Source organism: Amblyomma maculatum, chromosome 2 (genome assembly GCF_055883805.1).
Source record: "Amblyomma maculatum isolate TAMU_Amacu chromosome 2, ASM5588380v1, whole genome shotgun sequence".
Classification (NCBI taxonomy): Eukaryota; Metazoa; Arthropoda; class Arachnida; order Ixodida; family Ixodidae; genus Amblyomma; species Amblyomma maculatum.
The window spans coordinates 76,158,283-76,176,470 of NC_139345.1; the positions used below are offsets into that span (position 1 = coordinate 76,158,283).

At 42.1% G+C, this 18,188-nt stretch overlaps 1 protein-coding gene across 2 annotated transcripts in view; it reads left to right on the plus strand.

Moving 5' to 3' along the window:
* Positions 1 to 400: 400 nt before the first annotated feature.
* Positions 401 to 18,188, plus strand: part of mys (position-specific antigen beta subunit myospheroid) — a 38,179-nt gene continuing 20,391 nt past the window's right edge. The window contains exons 1-14 of one of the 2 annotated variants that reach the window (XM_084594541.1): positions 401 to 570; positions 1,527 to 1,655; positions 2,353 to 2,447; positions 3,155 to 3,259; positions 3,372 to 3,456; positions 5,062 to 5,290; positions 6,259 to 6,430; positions 7,046 to 7,129; positions 9,519 to 9,779; positions 10,655 to 10,734; positions 11,993 to 12,044; positions 12,905 to 13,060; positions 14,197 to 14,339; positions 15,567 to 15,639. In XM_084594541.1, coding sequence (XP_084450667.1) covers positions 1,556 to 1,655; positions 2,353 to 2,447; positions 3,155 to 3,259; positions 3,372 to 3,456; positions 5,062 to 5,290; positions 6,259 to 6,430; positions 7,046 to 7,129; positions 9,519 to 9,779; positions 10,655 to 10,734; positions 11,993 to 12,044; positions 12,905 to 13,060; positions 14,197 to 14,339; positions 15,567 to 15,639 — 1,635 coding nt within the window. In that variant the 5' untranslated portion in view covers positions 401 to 570; positions 1,527 to 1,555. Of the gene's footprint in view, positions 571 to 775; positions 950 to 1,526; positions 1,656 to 2,352; positions 2,448 to 3,154; positions 3,260 to 3,371; positions 3,457 to 5,061; positions 5,291 to 6,258; positions 6,431 to 7,045; positions 7,130 to 9,518; positions 9,780 to 10,654; positions 10,735 to 11,992; positions 12,045 to 12,904; positions 13,061 to 14,196; positions 14,340 to 15,566; positions 15,640 to 18,188 lie in introns of those variants that run through there. The other variant, XM_084594540.1, reaches the window with a different exon arrangement.

Below are 18,188 nucleotides of genomic sequence, written 5' to 3' on the forward strand. Positions count from 1 at the left end.
CATGGTATATATATTTTTTGTTATGTTGAGCAGTGTGAACTAATAAAATAATAATGGAAATAATTTATTAGAAATCATGAGAAACAGCAATCACATGCTGCCTGCGGTGTCCGAACCCACGACCTCCAAATTTCTCGTCCGGAGCTCAGGCATGGCTCAGGTAGGATGACCGTGCTAGCTCGCCATAAACAGGCCACAAGAACTTTATGTGCTGAAAAGCAAAAACGGCGCGCAGATATCGCGCAATTTCTTTTTAATCTTTATTTGCTTATAGCTCGATGATCAAGCGCACGCGGTTCTCGTACACTGAAATAAAGTGTCATGCTACATGCTACTTCCGCTTTCACAGAGGCGACAACCCGCCTTCGAGGTTTCGAACAAAAAAGACAGTGGCGCGAACCCGTTTTTAGAACCCCGACCATGCCTCGACGACAACCGCCTCGCCTCAAAGAAACGGGGCGCATCCCGCATCTGTGAGGAGGTCGAAACGTGGGCGTCACAGGGCGCGCGTGCGCGTACCCCATTTCCAGCGAGAACCCACCAGCAGTGCGACTTTCACACCTGAACCTAGTGAGTGACATTCCCCTCAAAGCTTGTACCGCATCTGGCTTTTTCTGCCTCCAGTGCATTAGCGGCAATGGGAACTGATGATTTACAGTTTTTACCGATCAAGACCGCGTCAACTGAGTCTCAAGTTACTATGGCAGATGCAACACACGCAGGCGCCGCCGCCGTCGTGAGGCAGTGAGCAACACTTCCTGCGTGACGTCACTGCCCCCATGAGTCTCCTTCCTTACATAGGCAACCGGGCTTGTCCGAGTACTTTGCGTTGGGTGTTTCGCTGTCCCATTTCATCTCTGTGATTTTAGCGCGCTATAGGTAGACAATCCTCCATGACGTGAGCTATAGAACAGGGATTACGTATCTTTAATTTACTCCTCATTCAGTTGTAAGTACTCTTGTTTTTTTTGTAACCCTTTGCAAGTTTGGTTTCTTGGCGCTCTGAAGCTTTCGTTGTGAGCTTGTGAACACTTCTCGTTGCTTGTTTTGCTACCCAATTAAATTGCGCAAATAGATCGTCTTTAGTGAGCGTGAAAATTATGAGGAAGTAATGCTATCCAGGGCATCACCTTGTGAGAAGTTTTCGTAGTTCGTAACTTTGTTGATGAGCCGACAACGGCGCGCATAAACAATGGGCAGGGCACATCTGTAAGCCATCTGGCCTCTAGTTGAGGGTTTCTCGTGCTCAGAATGAAGATTGATGGGCGTGCACTTCGTGAAGCCGTAAAGCAACCGCGTAATGGCTTTTTGTGGAACCGATCGGGACGGAAATTGCTATCTACCTCTTCTACCGCCAGTTCCTCGTTGTCGGATACGTTGGAAGGGTGTGGGCACGCTCTCTATCAGGAAACCCTTTTGCGCTGCGCTTGCATTATGCTATTGCTTGTAAAAATGGTAATATTTTCATGACATTAAAATTAACTTCTCTAAATTCTTAATGTGTTGGTAATATTTTTTGCTTTCAGGTTTTTGTTGTCAAACAAAAGTTGTGAACATGATCTCCTACTCCACCGCCAAGTACTTGTGCTACGTTCTGTTCTTCTTTGCTTCTGTTGCAAATTGTCAAGTGAAGACTAAAGAAAGCGTGAAAAAAGGTAATGTCATTTCGCATTTTGATATCGCGCTGTTAGGCGCCGGAGTACCCGGGTTCGATCCCGACTGCCGGCGACTGCGTTTCGATGCAGGCGAAGTGAAGAGGTGTCCGTGTGCTGTGCGATGTCAGTGCTGTTGTGGCTGTAAGAAGAAGGAAAATGAAACGCACGGGCCTGCTACTGGCTCTGTAGCTGAGCCACCTCCGCTGCCTCGTGCGGACAGAAGAGAGAAAGTAAAGAAAGAAAAAGAAGAGGGAGAGAAATACGCGCGCCGCGACAGCTGTCGTCCACCATCTAAGCGGTGGCGGGTGCAATGACGGCCTACAACAGATAAAGATTCGGTGGCAGGCTAGCCCCCGCCGCAAGCGGCGTTGACCTACCTGTCTCGGCCCCATCAGGGCCAGGACCAGGTGGTCGAAATTACTCCTCCCTAGTCCTTCACTACGGCACTTCTCTTTTTCCACTTTCACTGCCCCTTCCATAACGGCTCGGTTCAGGTGTCCACAGAAAATTGTGGCAGATACTGCGCCTTTCCTTGCCTGTAAACCGATTATTATTATGTTAGATTCTCGCGATCTACTGTTTCTTCCTAACCCACTGCTTAAGGAATATATTTTCTCACCGTGTTATAACCTTATAACTTTATTTTTCAAACGAGTTCCATAGTGGAACTTCTTTCATTTTATTCTTGTATTTACAGGCCCCGAGAAACTGCTGAGTAACCCATGCAGTGGCCGAGAAACATGCTCTGAATGTATCACATTTGACTCTGACTGTGGCTGGTGCACAAAAGAGGCAAGTACTTGTATATAGATGAACAAAATTGCTACACCGTTCTCTCACACGCAAGTTATGCCTGTGTACATGTAGTTTCATATGTTTTAAAGAGGTGGAGACCAACCTTATTTTTTTTTTTTAGCATGCATTTGATTTTGTTTGTTGATCCATATGATCAATAAATATGGATTGCCGTGTGAAGTGTGCCTACACTTAACCTAACAGTAAATAAAATTTTATTAAATTTTTGTCCCACATAGTCTCAGTTTCAATGGTTGAATAGGGGTTGTAACATCAAAAGTATGTATATCGCATGAAGCATATGAAAACTGCCGTATAATGGCTGCTTAATTATTTTAATTGGCTCCAGTTCTTGTGCCATCCTGCTCCAGAATCTGAAATGACCACCAGTGAACAAATATTTATTATACTGCAGTTTTTGTATGCATCTCATAGTTTCGTTCATACTGGCAACATTACTATACTACTACCGAGCTGCTGAAACCAAAACTGAAACTACTCGGAAAAAGTAATTTGTCTATTGATTCGCAGAGTGCAGTCAAATATGTGATGATCTATGTTTACTGATATCTTAAGCATCATTCTAAAGCAGAAACATCTAATTTACGAGATATGTGGCACCGGTACTTTTTTTAAGTACATATGCAACACCACTTTAGCAGCCCGCATTCATCTTTTTTCCAATTTCATTTTTTATTTTTCAGGGGTACACGAGTGATGGAAAACCGAGGTGTGATACCCTTATCAACTTGGCCCAGTACTGTCCCGAAGACTATTTTCATCCCAAGAACACTATGACCAAACTTGTGGTAAGTACATCTTTGTGGAGCTCTCCTTGGAGATCCCCTGGACACATCTCTGCATGATAAATGAGGCTATCTTGTATAAACTTATCATTTCTTCCGTGTCTAATGCCAATAGGACAATGAGCTGAGCAACAAAGGTGTGAAGGAAGGAGAGGCCATTCAGATCAAGCCACAAGAAATTCTGCTCAGGCTAAAGCCAAGTAAGTGCAGTTGCATCCTTATTTGTTACACCTTTTCTTTTTGAAGCTGGGGTAATTGTCATCATAAGCTTTTCTTTTTTGCACAACTCTGTATTGCGCAGAGCACCTGGAATACAATCGGATGTTGTTATCAGAGTAGTTACGTGATGTCATCCTTCTGAGTGGCACTAATGCTATAGGGATTTTACTGGTCTCATCTTACGACCTAAATTCTCTGCCCTCTTAAAGAGTTTCTCTCTCATCTTGCAGTTGCATTGCTTGTGGATTAAGCAAAACAGAAACAATACTATGTGAAGCTCATATCAGCAGCATTCAGAGTATAATGCCATATTGCTTGTTTTGCAACACCTTATGTCTTTGCTCATTGGCAAAACTCTGCACACTTCGCTTTTAGTTTTTGGCACCTTCCATCTGTAGCAGCGAGCCTAATTGACATTCGTAATGAGTTTTGTGGGCACTAAGTTATTTATACGAGTCTGTGTTGCATGGTTGAAGACAGATGCATTTGCTGGGTTGTTAGTTGACCGCTGTGCGTAAGTGATCTATCTTCTAGTTTTCTTCTAGTTTCCACTGAAAATACTTTTCTGCCAGATAGTGTGTTTTCAGGCTTTAACAAATACAAATTATTAATTTCCTAACCCGAAATTTTGGCTGTCAGCTGTTTACATTGATGTGCCAAATTTTACCACGGTGTTGTAATAGATAGTAATAGCAACATCTAAATGCAGCAGCCTATTGATTCGTATAATTTGTTTGGAAGGTGCACATTGCGAAAAAAAATTCATGCTACTAATTGTGGCATAATATTTCTGCATAAAATGGTGGACAACATGCTACACCGCTGACTGTTTTGCGCAAAGTAAATGGAAGGTAATTTTGATTTACTTAATTTTAATTTATTTTTTAAAATTTCAATTCAATTTTAATTTACTTAATTTTGCTATTTTACTTTTCCGAAACCAAAGCGTAGTTGGCGACGTTCATTCATGTAATAAGTTATTCATAGAGTCGCAGCTTGTCTGCAAATATCTTTTCGAGGATGCATGAAATATGGGTGCTAAAAATAAATTATTTCTTCTAATATTTCCTTTAATTTTGATAGCATACATAGTGTTTTTAAGGGTTGATGATGCTTGCATGTGCATAATAAATAGGCAGCTGCCCAGCTACCAGCATTGTGGTGAACTGTGTTCACGTTCATATCTTATCAGCTGAGAATACTGGCCTCATTACCCAGAAAAAAAAAAAGAATAGTTCTTTTCTGTGCTGCCTTTTAAACAGAATGCATGCTTGAGTGCCATGGCCTTGGAAGAAAAAATGTAGTAGCTGACTGCTTTAATGATAAGTATGTCATATATTTATAGAAAGAAAGCTTTAAAGAAATAAGAGACAAGTAAAAGCTTAGCAGTACTAGGAGGGCCTGGCCGTGCATACCTGATATTCAAAGAGAAAGTCGTTTAAACCATTCGATGACATACATCCAGAAATGGTCCTCCTTCATGCCATTTTGTGTTCTCTTTGCCACGCCTGGACACATTCTGCTTTGCTGTAAGTGTGTACTTTCAGTTGTGTTGGCTGACAAAATTGGTGGTCTTGCATGCGCAGAGTCTCCATTCCCACTTCACGTGGAATTCAAGCAGGCTGAGGATTACCCGGTCGACTTGTACTACCTAATGGACCTATCCAATTCGATGAAGGATGACAAAGATAAGCTGGCACTGCTGGGTGACCTTCTCGCCGAAGAAATGGGCAAGATAACGACAAACTTCCGCCTTGGCTTTGGGTCTTTTGTTGACAAAGTCGTGATGCCCTACGTGAACACTGTCCCTGAGAAGTAAGTTAGTTCATTGTTTTTTCGCTTGCGTGTCACTGCATTTAGTCATTTCTATTGGGCATGTGTCAAAGCACAGTGCTTTATTGAGCAACTATCATTCTTCACGAGATGTGTTATGGCCGTGATGGACAGCTTCCAGCTGGTCGAATTTTCTAGTCCTATCAACCACTACTGTCGGGTGACGTATATAGGGGAGTCCAAGCTTTTAAAAGGCACTTGGGACAAATTAAACTAGGCATATACTGATAAAATGCTGTTCTCGCTGATTATGGTGCTTTTATAACCTGGTAACATATCACCACAAACCATTTCACAAGTGGACTTCATTGACTTTTTTTTTTCTTTATGAGCTGCTGTATAATTGCAGAGTCCATAATTCTCTTTATGTCCCTGTAGAAAAAAAGCTGTGCACACTCGACAGGTGTTGATTAAATGCTTTAACAGCAACCTTGAGCAAGTATATATATCGCATATTATCGGAACACTATTTCATCATTGGCTGAACCTGAATGAACAAGTGGACATTAAATCATGATTTGCGAGTGCTCGTTCCAAGCAGCTTTTACTGCAGGTGTAAAGAATGCCATCCTAAAAGAAAGTCACTGAAATATAGGGAACATAACGTCAGCGCACTGCAGTTATTTATTTAGGATGCCTCATAGGCCTTGTGTAGAGCATGTGCAAAGGCAGGTTACAGTCGAGGGGAGCATGGCAGGAATCCCATATTAAAAAATGAAAGCATTGACGAAGCACTGATGTAAAGCTTATGCCACTCTGGTCCGATAGAAATATGTGGGTATATAAGTATTGGCGGCTTACGGCTGCACTCTTTGGGCTAGCAGTGGCTTATGCATAATGCTTAAAGTGCTATGCTTAATGTTTATTATTACAAGGACCATCCAAATTGCCTAGAGAGATGTCAAATGTTTCTGGGGTCTTGATGTGTGAACTGTTTCCGTTTCTTGCAGGTTGGACAGGCCTTGTGACGGCTGCGTTGCACCTTATGGCTTCAAAAACCACATGCCCCTCGATATCAACACTGGCCTGTTTAAGACACAGGTGGCTGAAGCGAAGGTCTCTGGAAACCTCGATGCTCCCGAAGGCGGGTTTGACGCCATAATGCAAGCCGTCGTCTGCCACGTGAGTCGCCTCCTGTGGCGTCACTTGAGGATGTGTGACTGCGAGGCTTACAGTCTCCTCTAAATGATGACCGAGTGACTTAAAGCAAATACAGCATGATGGAAGTGCAAAAGGCTTACCCAAGTATTTTAGCGAGAATAATTCTGAAGTACTTAGGGGTATGATTGCATTGCTTCTTTTCTAACAGAGCCTTTTCTGCTGCATGGCTTAGGAGTGGAATGATAATTTGAGTATGGTAATTTATACCATTTAAAATAGTGTAGATTTTGTTATGGCGATGTATGGTAATGAAAGTTTGATCATATGTGGTGAGACTGCTAAACAATTTTATTGCATGCACAGGCTATCACTGTCGGGTTCATGGGGTGCTGGCTTCTCCAGTGGCTTTAGACACACTGTAGCTGCATTCATTTTATTCATTTGCTTTTAGCGTAAAAGTTCTGAACACAGCCCGTGTGATCACATTGACGTAGTTGTAGCAGCGTCCCAAGAGATATGGCTAATGACTTCCACTGCATGGGGAGCCATGTTGAGGTGGCTTACAGCACTGTGATATCTAAATGCTCCTTTTCTCAAGCAACGACTGCTGCTTTGTCATTCTTCTTTGTTTTGCAGAAGGACATTGGCTGGAGGGAAAAAGCCCGTCGGCTTCTTCTCTTCTCCACAGACAGCGGCTTCCATTACGCTGGTGATGGCAAGGTGAGCACCAGTTCAACAGTCTTCTCACGTGCCCTCTAGTCAACAAATTGTTCTGTCGGAGGGTTCCAGCTAAACGGGCGGAGTCATGTTCAGAAAATTCATTGTTGTGTTTGGCATCCTATGTCTATAGCCTCTTGTTCTGTTGAAGCATGTTAGGCTCTCATGGTTACTTCGGAGCCACTAAGGGTTCTCTTTGCATCCAAAGTTCATTGCAACAGTTGATGTGGACATGGACAGTAATAATAGTAAATAAAAACTACTAATTAAATGGGGGAGGAGAGACTACAACAAGACATTGTATACAGTGCAGTGTTATCAGCAGTGTTATCAGCAGTGGCAATCAGTGAAAGAGAATTAGGGTTGTGGAAATCTCTTATTCTGAATAGTTCTTTTTTTTTTTTCTATACTCTTGCTATTTGATCTATTTCGCATCGCACATTCACTGTTCACTGGGGACGTGCGAATATTGAAATTTTCAAATATGAATACAATACAAGCATGAGAAAAAAATGCCTTTGAGTATTAAAGTGAATATCAAATATCTTGTCGGTGAAAAAAAAAATAAAACGGAAAATAAAAAAATTAGCAAACATTGTTGGTCCTGTCTATTTCAGAATTTGCATGCTATTTGGAAATAAAATGAAGTTATAATTGCACAGAAGTGTACAACCCACTGAAAAATCCAGTATAAGTTCTGTACCGCAAAAGCTTGTTAATTTGGATTTCTAGGGACTGCAAAAAATGCCCGAACTATCGAGAGGGCAAAAAAAAAAAACTACATATAAATGCACAACTTTCATCAACATACCTTTATTGCTTTAAGTAACCGAGGAAGTTTCTCTGCTTTCCTGCAGAAACCCACGCAGATAATACTTCTAAGTCCTTCTAGATGCTCAGCAGCTTGCATGCTGGCTGCAGTGCCCGAACAAAGTTTTTCTAACACAACGAGCACTCCCGCAGTATGCTTCACAGGGGGCTGAGGCTACTCCACTCATGGCCCCTCACATATGGGCTCAGGGTACTCCTTTTCACATCGTATTTCTCCATGACTTGTCGGGAGAGCCCGCCATAAGGTCCTGCAAACTTTCCACTTTGGTAGCCAAGTCCTTGGCCTCATAGCAGTTTGGCCGTTTTGCCTGCATTGCCATCAACAGAGAGTGTGGTGAAACCAGCGCACAACAGAAAAGCATGCACTAAATCCAATGGTTCTCGATAAAACAGCGCGCAAGGATGCAGCGCATCGAGAACAAAATGACAAAATGGTGCCGCCGATAACGGCAACATGTAAAAAAACAAGAAAAAGTGCCCATCCAGTCACAAGTAGAGCCAAGTTAATTAATTGATGTCTATGACGGTGCTACGTTTGGGTAGCGCTTTTGTGTCACGTTCGTCTTTTCGTTTTCAAGCCTAGGTAACTTCCCAAAGTTGTCCGAATTATTCGATGTGCGGTCAAATCCCTCCGAATTAACGATAGTTTCATGCCGTAGACTCCTATATATAATTGTAGGGACCAGGCACGAAGGTCAAGTTATCGAATTTTCCGAATTAACGGGAGTCCAATTAACGAGCATTCACTGTACAGGATTCTATATACTGGTTTTAGGACCTGCATGTATCCAGGTATCGCTGTCATATTGCTGTTGAATACAGTAAACTGTCGTTACTGTGGCCTTCAAGGGGCATTGTGTTTCACCAACCACCTTGTTGCATTTTTCCAGCAGCGCCTTGCCTCGCTGTTAATCGACCGCCGATGTCACTCCTCCATCAAGGAGGTGTCACTTTACCATAGCTTCATGACAGCGTTCAGGAAACACCCTCTTCACTGACAGTAGTTTTTATCAAAGCCACCTAGATTGAACGGGCTGTTGGGCACAGGATCGTTATTCTGCTTATTCAAGCCTCAATCATGCCCTGTTTATGATGGATTCTTTGTCTCAGCAGGTCACGCCTCTGTTGCCATGTATTTAATTCGAGGTCAAGCTTTGAAAGCACTTTTAATTTGTCATCTGTGTCACGGTCACATGGTGGTGATGACAGGCTTGGCGCATAGAAGGTAGGAGTAAAATATGCTGTGAACTTGTGCCCACAAGTGGAAAATAAGATAACATCAGTGATAGCAGCAACTGCACACAGTGGGCGTCAAAGGCAGAAAGATTGTCGCTGTCCGTGGCACTCTGTTTAAAACTTGCAGCCAACTTCTGAGATGGGCTGTTTAAAATGATGGCACTAGTCTCAAACATTAGAAAATGCCCCTAATGAATGAAGTTCGAAAGAAACAGCATAGAAATGTTTTGAGGCAGTGCACATTTTGTTCAGCGTGACAGTGTCCTTTGTGGATGATAAGAAGTGGGGTTCTGTCTCCACCTTTTGTCTCTGTACTGCTGCTCAGCTTGGGGGCATAGTGAAGCCAAATGACGGTCGATGCCACCTGGAGAATGGCGAGTACACCCAGAGCGTGCACCAGGACTACCCTTCTCTGAGTCAGATCAATGCCAAGATCCAGGAGCACAAGGTCAACATCATCTTTGCCGTCACAGCTGATCAGATCAGCGTCTACGAGAAACTGGGCAACCAGCTCGAAGGGTGCAGCAGTGGCCGCCTGGAAAACGACTCTTCCAATGTTGTGCAGCTCGTGCGCGAACAGTATGATGTAAGTGTCAAGCCTGCTAGTGGCCTTGCTTACACTTATTGAAATGCTTAAATGCAGTATTCTATGTCACTTCTGAGGAATGGGTTTAAATCTTTGTATGGGATTTACAGAAAATAGGTTTTTATTAAGGAAGTAACAATTGTGAAATCATCTCGGAACATTTGTACAGCGTTCGCAATTGTCTAACTTGTTCATCGGGATGTTCAATATATTAAAAGGTACTGGGAGTGGCCTTGCTTACACTTAGTGAAATGCTTAAATGCAGTATTCTATGTCACTTCTGAGGAATGAATTTAAATCTTAGTATGGGATTTACAAAAAATAGGTTTTAATTAAGGAAGTTACAATTGTGAAATCGTCTCTGATCATTTGTACAGTGTTCGCAATTGTCAAACTCGTTCGTTGGAATGTTCAATATATTAAAAGGTACTGGGCTCCGTGGCAGTCAATGGCATTGTTAGCTGTATTTCTTTTCTTGTCCTTTCGCAGTTTGCAAAAGTTCCATCCTAAGTGGAAGTAGCCTTTTTGTCATTAGAATGGAGTAATTATATAGTCACTACAAGCCAGCTTCACTTTCTCACTGTCGCTCAGAAAGTCTGACATGTTGAAAGGATTTGATGTTTTGGAGCCTGGGAACTTTGTTGACTGTACATATTCTGCGTGCCAGTTGCCACATTAAATTGTCGCCATTGTATAAACATTCATAACAGTTTGTGTTATGATATTGAATCATCGTGGCCACGTGCAAGAACCTGTTTACATCTTTGTTTTTGAAGATTATTCCACACAGACCGAATGTTTAGCCTTACTGCTTCAGGAGAGGTTCTGTCAGCTGCAAAAAAAAAAAGCACTTCACATTTTTTTTTTTTCTGCAGAAAATCACCTCCAAAGTGGAAATCAAGGACAATGTGACCAGCAGCCATATTCAGATCAGTTACATGTCCAGCTGTCTTGGGTAATTAATGCCTTTCTTGAGCTTTTAAAACTGCTGTGTTCCATGGTTGCGTGTTCAAAACTACTGGCGTGCATATATGTAAATTTCCGAATACAAACCAAATACAATCGTGAGAAAAAAAATACGTCTTCGAATATCAAATTGAATACTGAATATCTGATCAATTAAAATAACATAAAGAAATGGTGAACATTGTTCATCTGGCTTGTTACAGAATTTTCATGATATTTTCAAACAAAATTAAACTAGAATTTCACTGAAGTCAAATATCAATTTTTCGAATTGAGTACGAATCAAATAATAGACATACTTAATTCATATTCGAAATTCTTAATTTTCACACACCCCTAGTCCAAAACTCGTGCCTTTGAGATTTTTTTGTTGCAGTGAAATTTGTTTCTCTTTGCATTGGTTTTTGTTCTATAATCACTTTTACTTTACTTTGGTCAGAAAAGAAAAAAAAGAGAAACAGTGATTAAAGTGAGACTTCTTCTTTATGTGTCTGGTTTAATACCTTATACAGCTTGCTTTTTTCTGTAGTACACAGTAACTTGCTGAAGGCTTAATGCTAGGAGCTGATATATAATTGGCACCCCCGTGGGTGCCCCATATGAAATTCTGAAAGTGTGCTATTTCATGTGTCATAGTTTACTAAAAAATCAGATGCCAGAGCTCTTTGCTCGGAGAGCTGTGAAGGCGACAGGGTGATTGCATGCTCTTTTTTTTTTTTTTCTTGTGTGGGGGGGGGGGAGAGGGAGTGGGTAGGCGGCCACATAGTTTTCGTCCCGGGAATCTAAGAAAGCCCTTTTGTAGAGTTTCGCATTGAGGTCCACGCCTAGCAACGTCTGGATGTGATCAGTTCTTGGGATGAGTGCTGGAGAGCGAAGCTAAGAGCATGGCTTTGTACCTCTTTCGTGGGACTTTAAATTCGATCTTCAAATAGTTATTGCTCTTATGATGTCATTTTGCCACACTTTGACCTATGAAACTGGATGTGGTGTTCAATCTGTGTCGAATATGTTCTCGGAAGTTTTGAATATTCAATAATTCTTGGATTTCTGGTTGTTTAATATGAATTATATGACAAATATATTTGATTTTTGTTAGAAATTTTGGATATTACTACAATCCTACTTAAGCCACATATCTTTCGGTCATCTCCTTGCCAGAAGTCGTCATGCAGGAAAGTTTTATCACATGTAAAGTCTGTTTTGACGGTTATGCGTCGACTTATGCCGATCCTTTTCATGATTTACAGAGACAAGAAGGAGAAGACCAACGTGTGCAAAGGTCTGAAAGTGGGGGATAATGTGAGTAACTCAGTCTAGTTTAACTAGTCTCATTTATTCTGTTACGTTTGGTGTAGGAGAAAGGATTGGTTATTTCTTTTTGAAGTTAATGTGTGTCTGTTTGTGATTAGTTGGTGTGCAAGCAAATAAAAAAGGCCTCATCAGCTCACTCTTGGCCATTGTAGGAAAAAGGCAGTTTGCCTTTCAGTAACAGTGAAAAAAAAAAAATTGCAATAATTACGTTAAACATGGGCTAATTTTGCACGTGTTCTCATACATGTTACATCCTGGTGTGCTTTACCTATTGTAGATATGTTTTGAAGTGGTAGCTGGCTTCTGGATCTAAAAACAAAAAAAAATTCTTTTATGCATATCTTTTTCTTGAAACTTGGCATCAGAGAAAGCAAGAACATCTTCACAAGTTCAGCTAACTTTTGGTTAAGGTTACGATTGGGAAATCAGATATGTATGTGTGCATGTGCTCATTTATTGCCTTTAACCAGAAACTTTTGCCTGCAACCTAGGTTGCTACTCTTGTGACAGTTGCGACTAAAGTTTGGTACCCAGAAAAAAAAAAGTGAGCAAAAAGTAAGTGAACACATTGAAAAAAGAAAAAAAAAAAGATACAAACAAACATATTTTGTCTTCTGATCCACACACAGCTGTTGTGCAGCAAGTAATGAACGTACAAAGAAAGAAAGCACAATATTGAGCTGTCTTATTTTGTGGGCTGCTGTGAGATTGCATCTTCGAGGCGCTGCAAATGAAGTTATGTGATGTTAGGAAGATAGTGAGAGACAGGAAAGTGTGGCGTGATATGATCCATACAGTCACGAAGAGTCGGACACGACTGAATTGACTGACTGACTGTGACCTTCCAGGTGACCTTCGAGGCAACTATTGAGGTCAAATCATGCCCCAAGGATCCCAGCCAGTGGAACCAGACGATACAGATCTACCCTGTTGGCATTAGCGAGTCGCTGGTCGTGCATTTAGAGATGATCTGCGAATGCGACTGTGAGAAGCCTTGGAACGAGGTGAGATTGCAGAGTCCCGTGGTTCTCTGTAATTTCATGCAGCCTGCTGTGAAAAGTGTTTCTCGCACATCTTTCTTCAATATGATGGTAAAAACATTTAGTAGTGTATACATACAAGGATTATGGGGAGAGTGTAAAGCTGTTTGAGTAATGGCTGCTTGCTGGTTGGAACAAAATTTGTTGTACTTCTGTTGTGCTCGTTACATTCAGCTTAAAAAGCATAAGGCTTTTTAAAAAACTTTAGCCTCTTAGTTGTTCCAATGCCAATCACTTTGCGAAACTGGAACTACAAATGTTTTCTCCCCTTCTTGATGGTGGGTGCTTGTGTGCCCATTGGTAAACAGGGAATACTGTTTTTGAGGTGCTTGTTTGAGGTGCTTTGAGGTGAGGGAAGTTGTTTGAGGTGCTTTGTGTGCTGTCAAAGGAGTCTGGTATCAGTTTGTACCCTGATGGGATTGAATTACCTAAGAATTGTTTTTAAGAGCACAGCTGTATGCATCCTTGATATCTGAACTGCAGTGTTTGACAACCCTTTGAGAACTCTGGGCATTCTGTGTTCAGAAGTCTCAGATTGAGATGCTTCTTTTGTGCTATGGTCTTTTTCCCTCACAAAAAATTTTGAATGCATTTATTGTGTTCATCTACTTTAATTCTTTTATTGCTTTGTATAAATGATACTAGTTTCATGCATCCACAGTCCCACTTGAAGTATGTGTCAGGGTTACACTGGTGATAATTTACAACTCCTTAAATGGCTGTTTGATTCCCATGCAAGCAGATAATAGTATAATATATAACACTTCATACATCATGCTTTGTTGAAACTTACTGCACTGTTTTCAACACTGAATCTTCTCTGAAAGTGTGAATGCTGCTTTCTTTGTAGTTGTTGATTGTGCATTGTACTCTTATTCTTCTTAGGTTGTTCAGAGTATGCACATTTTAATATCAGCTTGCTTGCTTGCTTACCCCTGTCGCTTCTCTTTCGTTTTCTTTTTTACAGTCTGAAAAACGTAAGTTTTATTCAGCTATAGCTGAAAAATGCTTGTTCTCTGTGCGCTATGCCCGGGGACTATAGAAATCTTGACTAACTGAAGTAATGCTTTCTTTTTTGATTGTTTGCACCGTTGATGTAGGAGCCAAACAGTCCCAAATGCTCGGAGGGTAAAGGCACCTTTGAGTGCGGCATCTGCAATTGTTACAACAACCGTTACGGTCGAGAGTGCGAGTGCGATGCCAAGGACACGGATCAAATCAGGGACGAGAAAGGATGCTTCTTGTAAGGTTTTCCTTCGAGCTTTCTTTTTTTTTTTTGTTCTATATCTTCTCTTCTTTCTGCAAAGAAGTGTGCATGCTTGTGAAATTGGCAAATATGCATTCTCAGAAGTGACTGTGAGGAAGAAACAGCACCAGACATCGAGTGTCATTGTTAGTGCTATCCCTGCACTTTCTGGCATGCTGGAAACATTGATCATTCGGGGACACTAGGAGAGGGAAGAAACGGTGGCTTTAGTGGAGGGTTTTGGCAACTTGAAGAACTCCAGTAAGGTGGAAAAAAGGGAGGGAAGACAAACAGTAAAAGCGCTTTCAGTTGCTTGTGACTCTCTGAACACCCACAGTAAAGGATGAATACAACATTTAATACTCTCTTATGTGTGTCCTTTACACTTTTCTCTTGCGTTATCTTCCTGTTAGACTTGTTTTTTTTCCCTTACTTTTATTGTCACTTGTGCTGGTAACTGATCTTTTCAGTAAATCGTATGAATACCAAATTTTTGTTTGTGGAATGAATCATAAAAGTTGGCTACCCATCAAATATTTTCGAATAGTCTTGAATATGAATGCAGGCAGTTTAATAAATGTGTTAGAGTGGCCGGGTATTGAGGTTTATGAGTCTCCCATGAACTTTGTCCTTGTCCTCTGTGGCCAAAGATGCACAGCTTCTAGATTCTAATACATTGACAAAAATATTTAAGGACAAAAGCTCTCGTTGGGAAACAACCACAGCCTTGAACATTTTGCTATCGTCCGCAAACTCAACTTCCATTAGTGCTGCATTTCTTATTATTACGATTAGCAGTCAAAGTATCACTAATGCCTGTTCATGTTTGTCGCTAGTGTGTTTACTGCCACTTATTAATGACATTATGACATTATATGAGGGTGATATGTCTCAATAGTTCTCAGTGGCCATGAGCAAAAACTTAAGCACGCATGCTTTTTTAGCGTTCTGGCCAATTCTATGAGAAATTTACAAGTCAGCTGATGTGTCAATCGCAAGATGCCATTCTTCTGTAATGCTACAATGTTTGACAGTCATTTCTGATGAATTTTTGTTATTTCTGAATGTTCAGGTTGTTTGGTTAGTGTGATTCTGGTGCTAATCGAATTGAACAACAAATGTTATCAGCAAACTGTTCAAAATTTTAAATATTTGCATGCACATTATCGTTTTCAGTGGTGCTACATTGTTGTAACTGATTGGACATTTTTGGTGTGTTTGCAGTCCTAATGACACCAAGCCATGCTCTGGACGAGGGGACTGCCGCTGTGGCGTTTGTGAGTGCCATCCGAGAGAGGTAAGTTCGGTTTTATTTGCCCACTGTTTTCATGTATTGTGAAATTCAAATATCCTGAGACTCTCTTTTCAGCTTGTTAAAGAAGTAAGGCATTGCGTACATGTGTTGTAGAACTTGTTCAGCGAATAATTTCTCAATTTTGCCTTTCGCGTTTCTGTTGCCATCTTACGCTTCTATGGTGCAATCAGACTTTGATATAAGAACACTGATATTGCAAATTGTTGGCTATATTTATTGAACTTTTCAAGGATCGTTTCTCATGAAAGTTTATATTGAAAGTTTTGGATGTATCGAACTATTTTACTACAATTTTTCACTTGTTCGGTATAATGAGGTTTGACTGTATTTATTTGTACAGCTAGCTTTCTATACTGTCATCGTTGACAATAGTTATTCTAAGCCGTATAGCTCAGTGCCTTCCTCGCGTGACACAAGTAGATGCATGCATGCACATATGCGCACATAAATTAGCACTAGTATAATACATATTTAAATGTGCATAATATTAACCCTTTCACTGTCACGAACGTACCGGTACGTATTCGCGTTTCCTCCCCGCAGTGTCAATAACGTACCCGTACGTATTCTATCTTGCGTTCAAATCTTCGCGCCTCACCGTAAAGCTACCGCGCTTGGACTTGCTCCGCCATCTGTTGAATCTTTCTACAAGCTGATATGCGCGCTCCGAGCCGATATACCACATATATGGAAGAGTATGGTGCGACCGCGCCCGCCCGTTCTTTGCTCGCGGGAGGGGGCGTGGTCGCTCCGTGACACTACTCTCTCGAGCGAGCGATCCTTCGGCGCGCGCGCGCGGTTATGGGTTCAAAGTTTGTTCTGCCATCTGCGGCAGGTTTGGAGGTTTTTATTTTATTTCTTTGTCGCGCTTCCGCTACGGCGTGGCAAGTTCAGGGCCACACGCGGTTGCCTCTCTCCGACTGACATATGACTCGATTGCTGCATTCGCTCTCTCCACGCGCCCTCGCTTGAGGACAGCTTGCCGTTAGCAGCAGCAGCACACGAGTGTTTTAGCCTCTTTCCATCTTTTTCTCTTTCGACTTCACTACGCGCCGTTTCTCTCCCGTGTACTGGCCACTGAATGTGCTTTCTCCGCGCGCGCTTACTTTCGGATGGCGGACCGCGCGGGTCCTTCGACGGCTGACTGGAGCGATGGCTCTTCGGGTTCTGATTACCAGCCAAGCTCGGATTCGGACTCTGACAGCGTCTCATCGGAGGAAGGGTTGAGTTCCTCGTCATCAGATTCGGATATTGCAACGGCGGGGCCATCATCCCGGAAGCGTGCACGGCAAACCGAAACTATATGGAAAAAAGGCGATTTCACGCCGAAGTTGTTTCCTTTCGACGCGTCGCATTCCGGACCGTCCGCTAGCGCAACTCTTCAGCCAGATGCGCAAGAAGTTGATTATTTCAAGCTGTTTTTTGATGAGTCGATTGTTTCGCACATCGCTAGCGAAACGAACAGATTCGCGCGAGTGAAGACAACCGCACCAGGACTGGCGCGCACATCGCGGCTGAAAGCTTGGGTGGAAACAAGTGTGCCAGAAATGTACTGTTTTCTTGCGGTCGTTTTGATGATGGGCCTGGTCAGAAAGAATGCCTTGCAAGACTATTGGAGTACTGACCCTATGTTGCAGACACCATTTTTTGCAACAATTTTTTCATTCAACCGGTTCGCGCTCCTCCTGCGGCTCCTGCATCTCAGCGACTCCACAGATACTGCCGATCGACTGAGAACGGTGCGGCCATTTATCGAAGCAATTCAAAGCAAGCTAGGCAGTCTACTAATTCCCCACCAAGACCTTTGCATTGATGAGTCTATGATGCCATGGAAAGGGCGGCTGTCATTTCGACAATACATTCCTTCAAAGAGGCACCGCTTTGGCATCAAGTTGTTTGTTTTGTGCGACGTCAAAACCGGCTACATATTGAAATTCGTTGTGTATACTGGTGCCACAACAAAAATGACCATGGTCACAGATTTGGGATTTTCTGGCTCTATCGTTCTCGAGCTACTGGAAGGCTACCTCGGAAAAGGACATTCGCTATTTGTGGACAATTGGTATAGTAGTCCTGCATTATTCAACTGCCTGCAAGACAAAAAAACTAACGCATGTGGAACTCTTCGGTGCAACAGAAAGGGACTTCCAACTTTCTCAAAAAAGATGAAAAAAGGCGAAGTGGAGTCATTTCACACCAAGACGCTTCTTGCGCTCAAATGGCATGACAAGAGGGATGTACATGTCCTAACGTCAATGCATGATGCACGTCTGGAAGACACAGGGAAAGTGGATAGAGTAACAGGGGAGAAGAAGTGGAAGCCCGCATGTGTCCTCGAATACAATATGAAGATGGGATTAGTGGACAAGACTGACATGATGATGAGTTTCTCGGAAAGTATTAGGAAGACCCTCAAGTGGTACAAAAAGTTTTTTTTTCATATCATGGACATGTGCCTCCTCAATGCCTTCATCCTGTGGCGCGAAAATGGTGGACGCAAAACATTCGGTGAATTCCGATTGAGTGTCGTT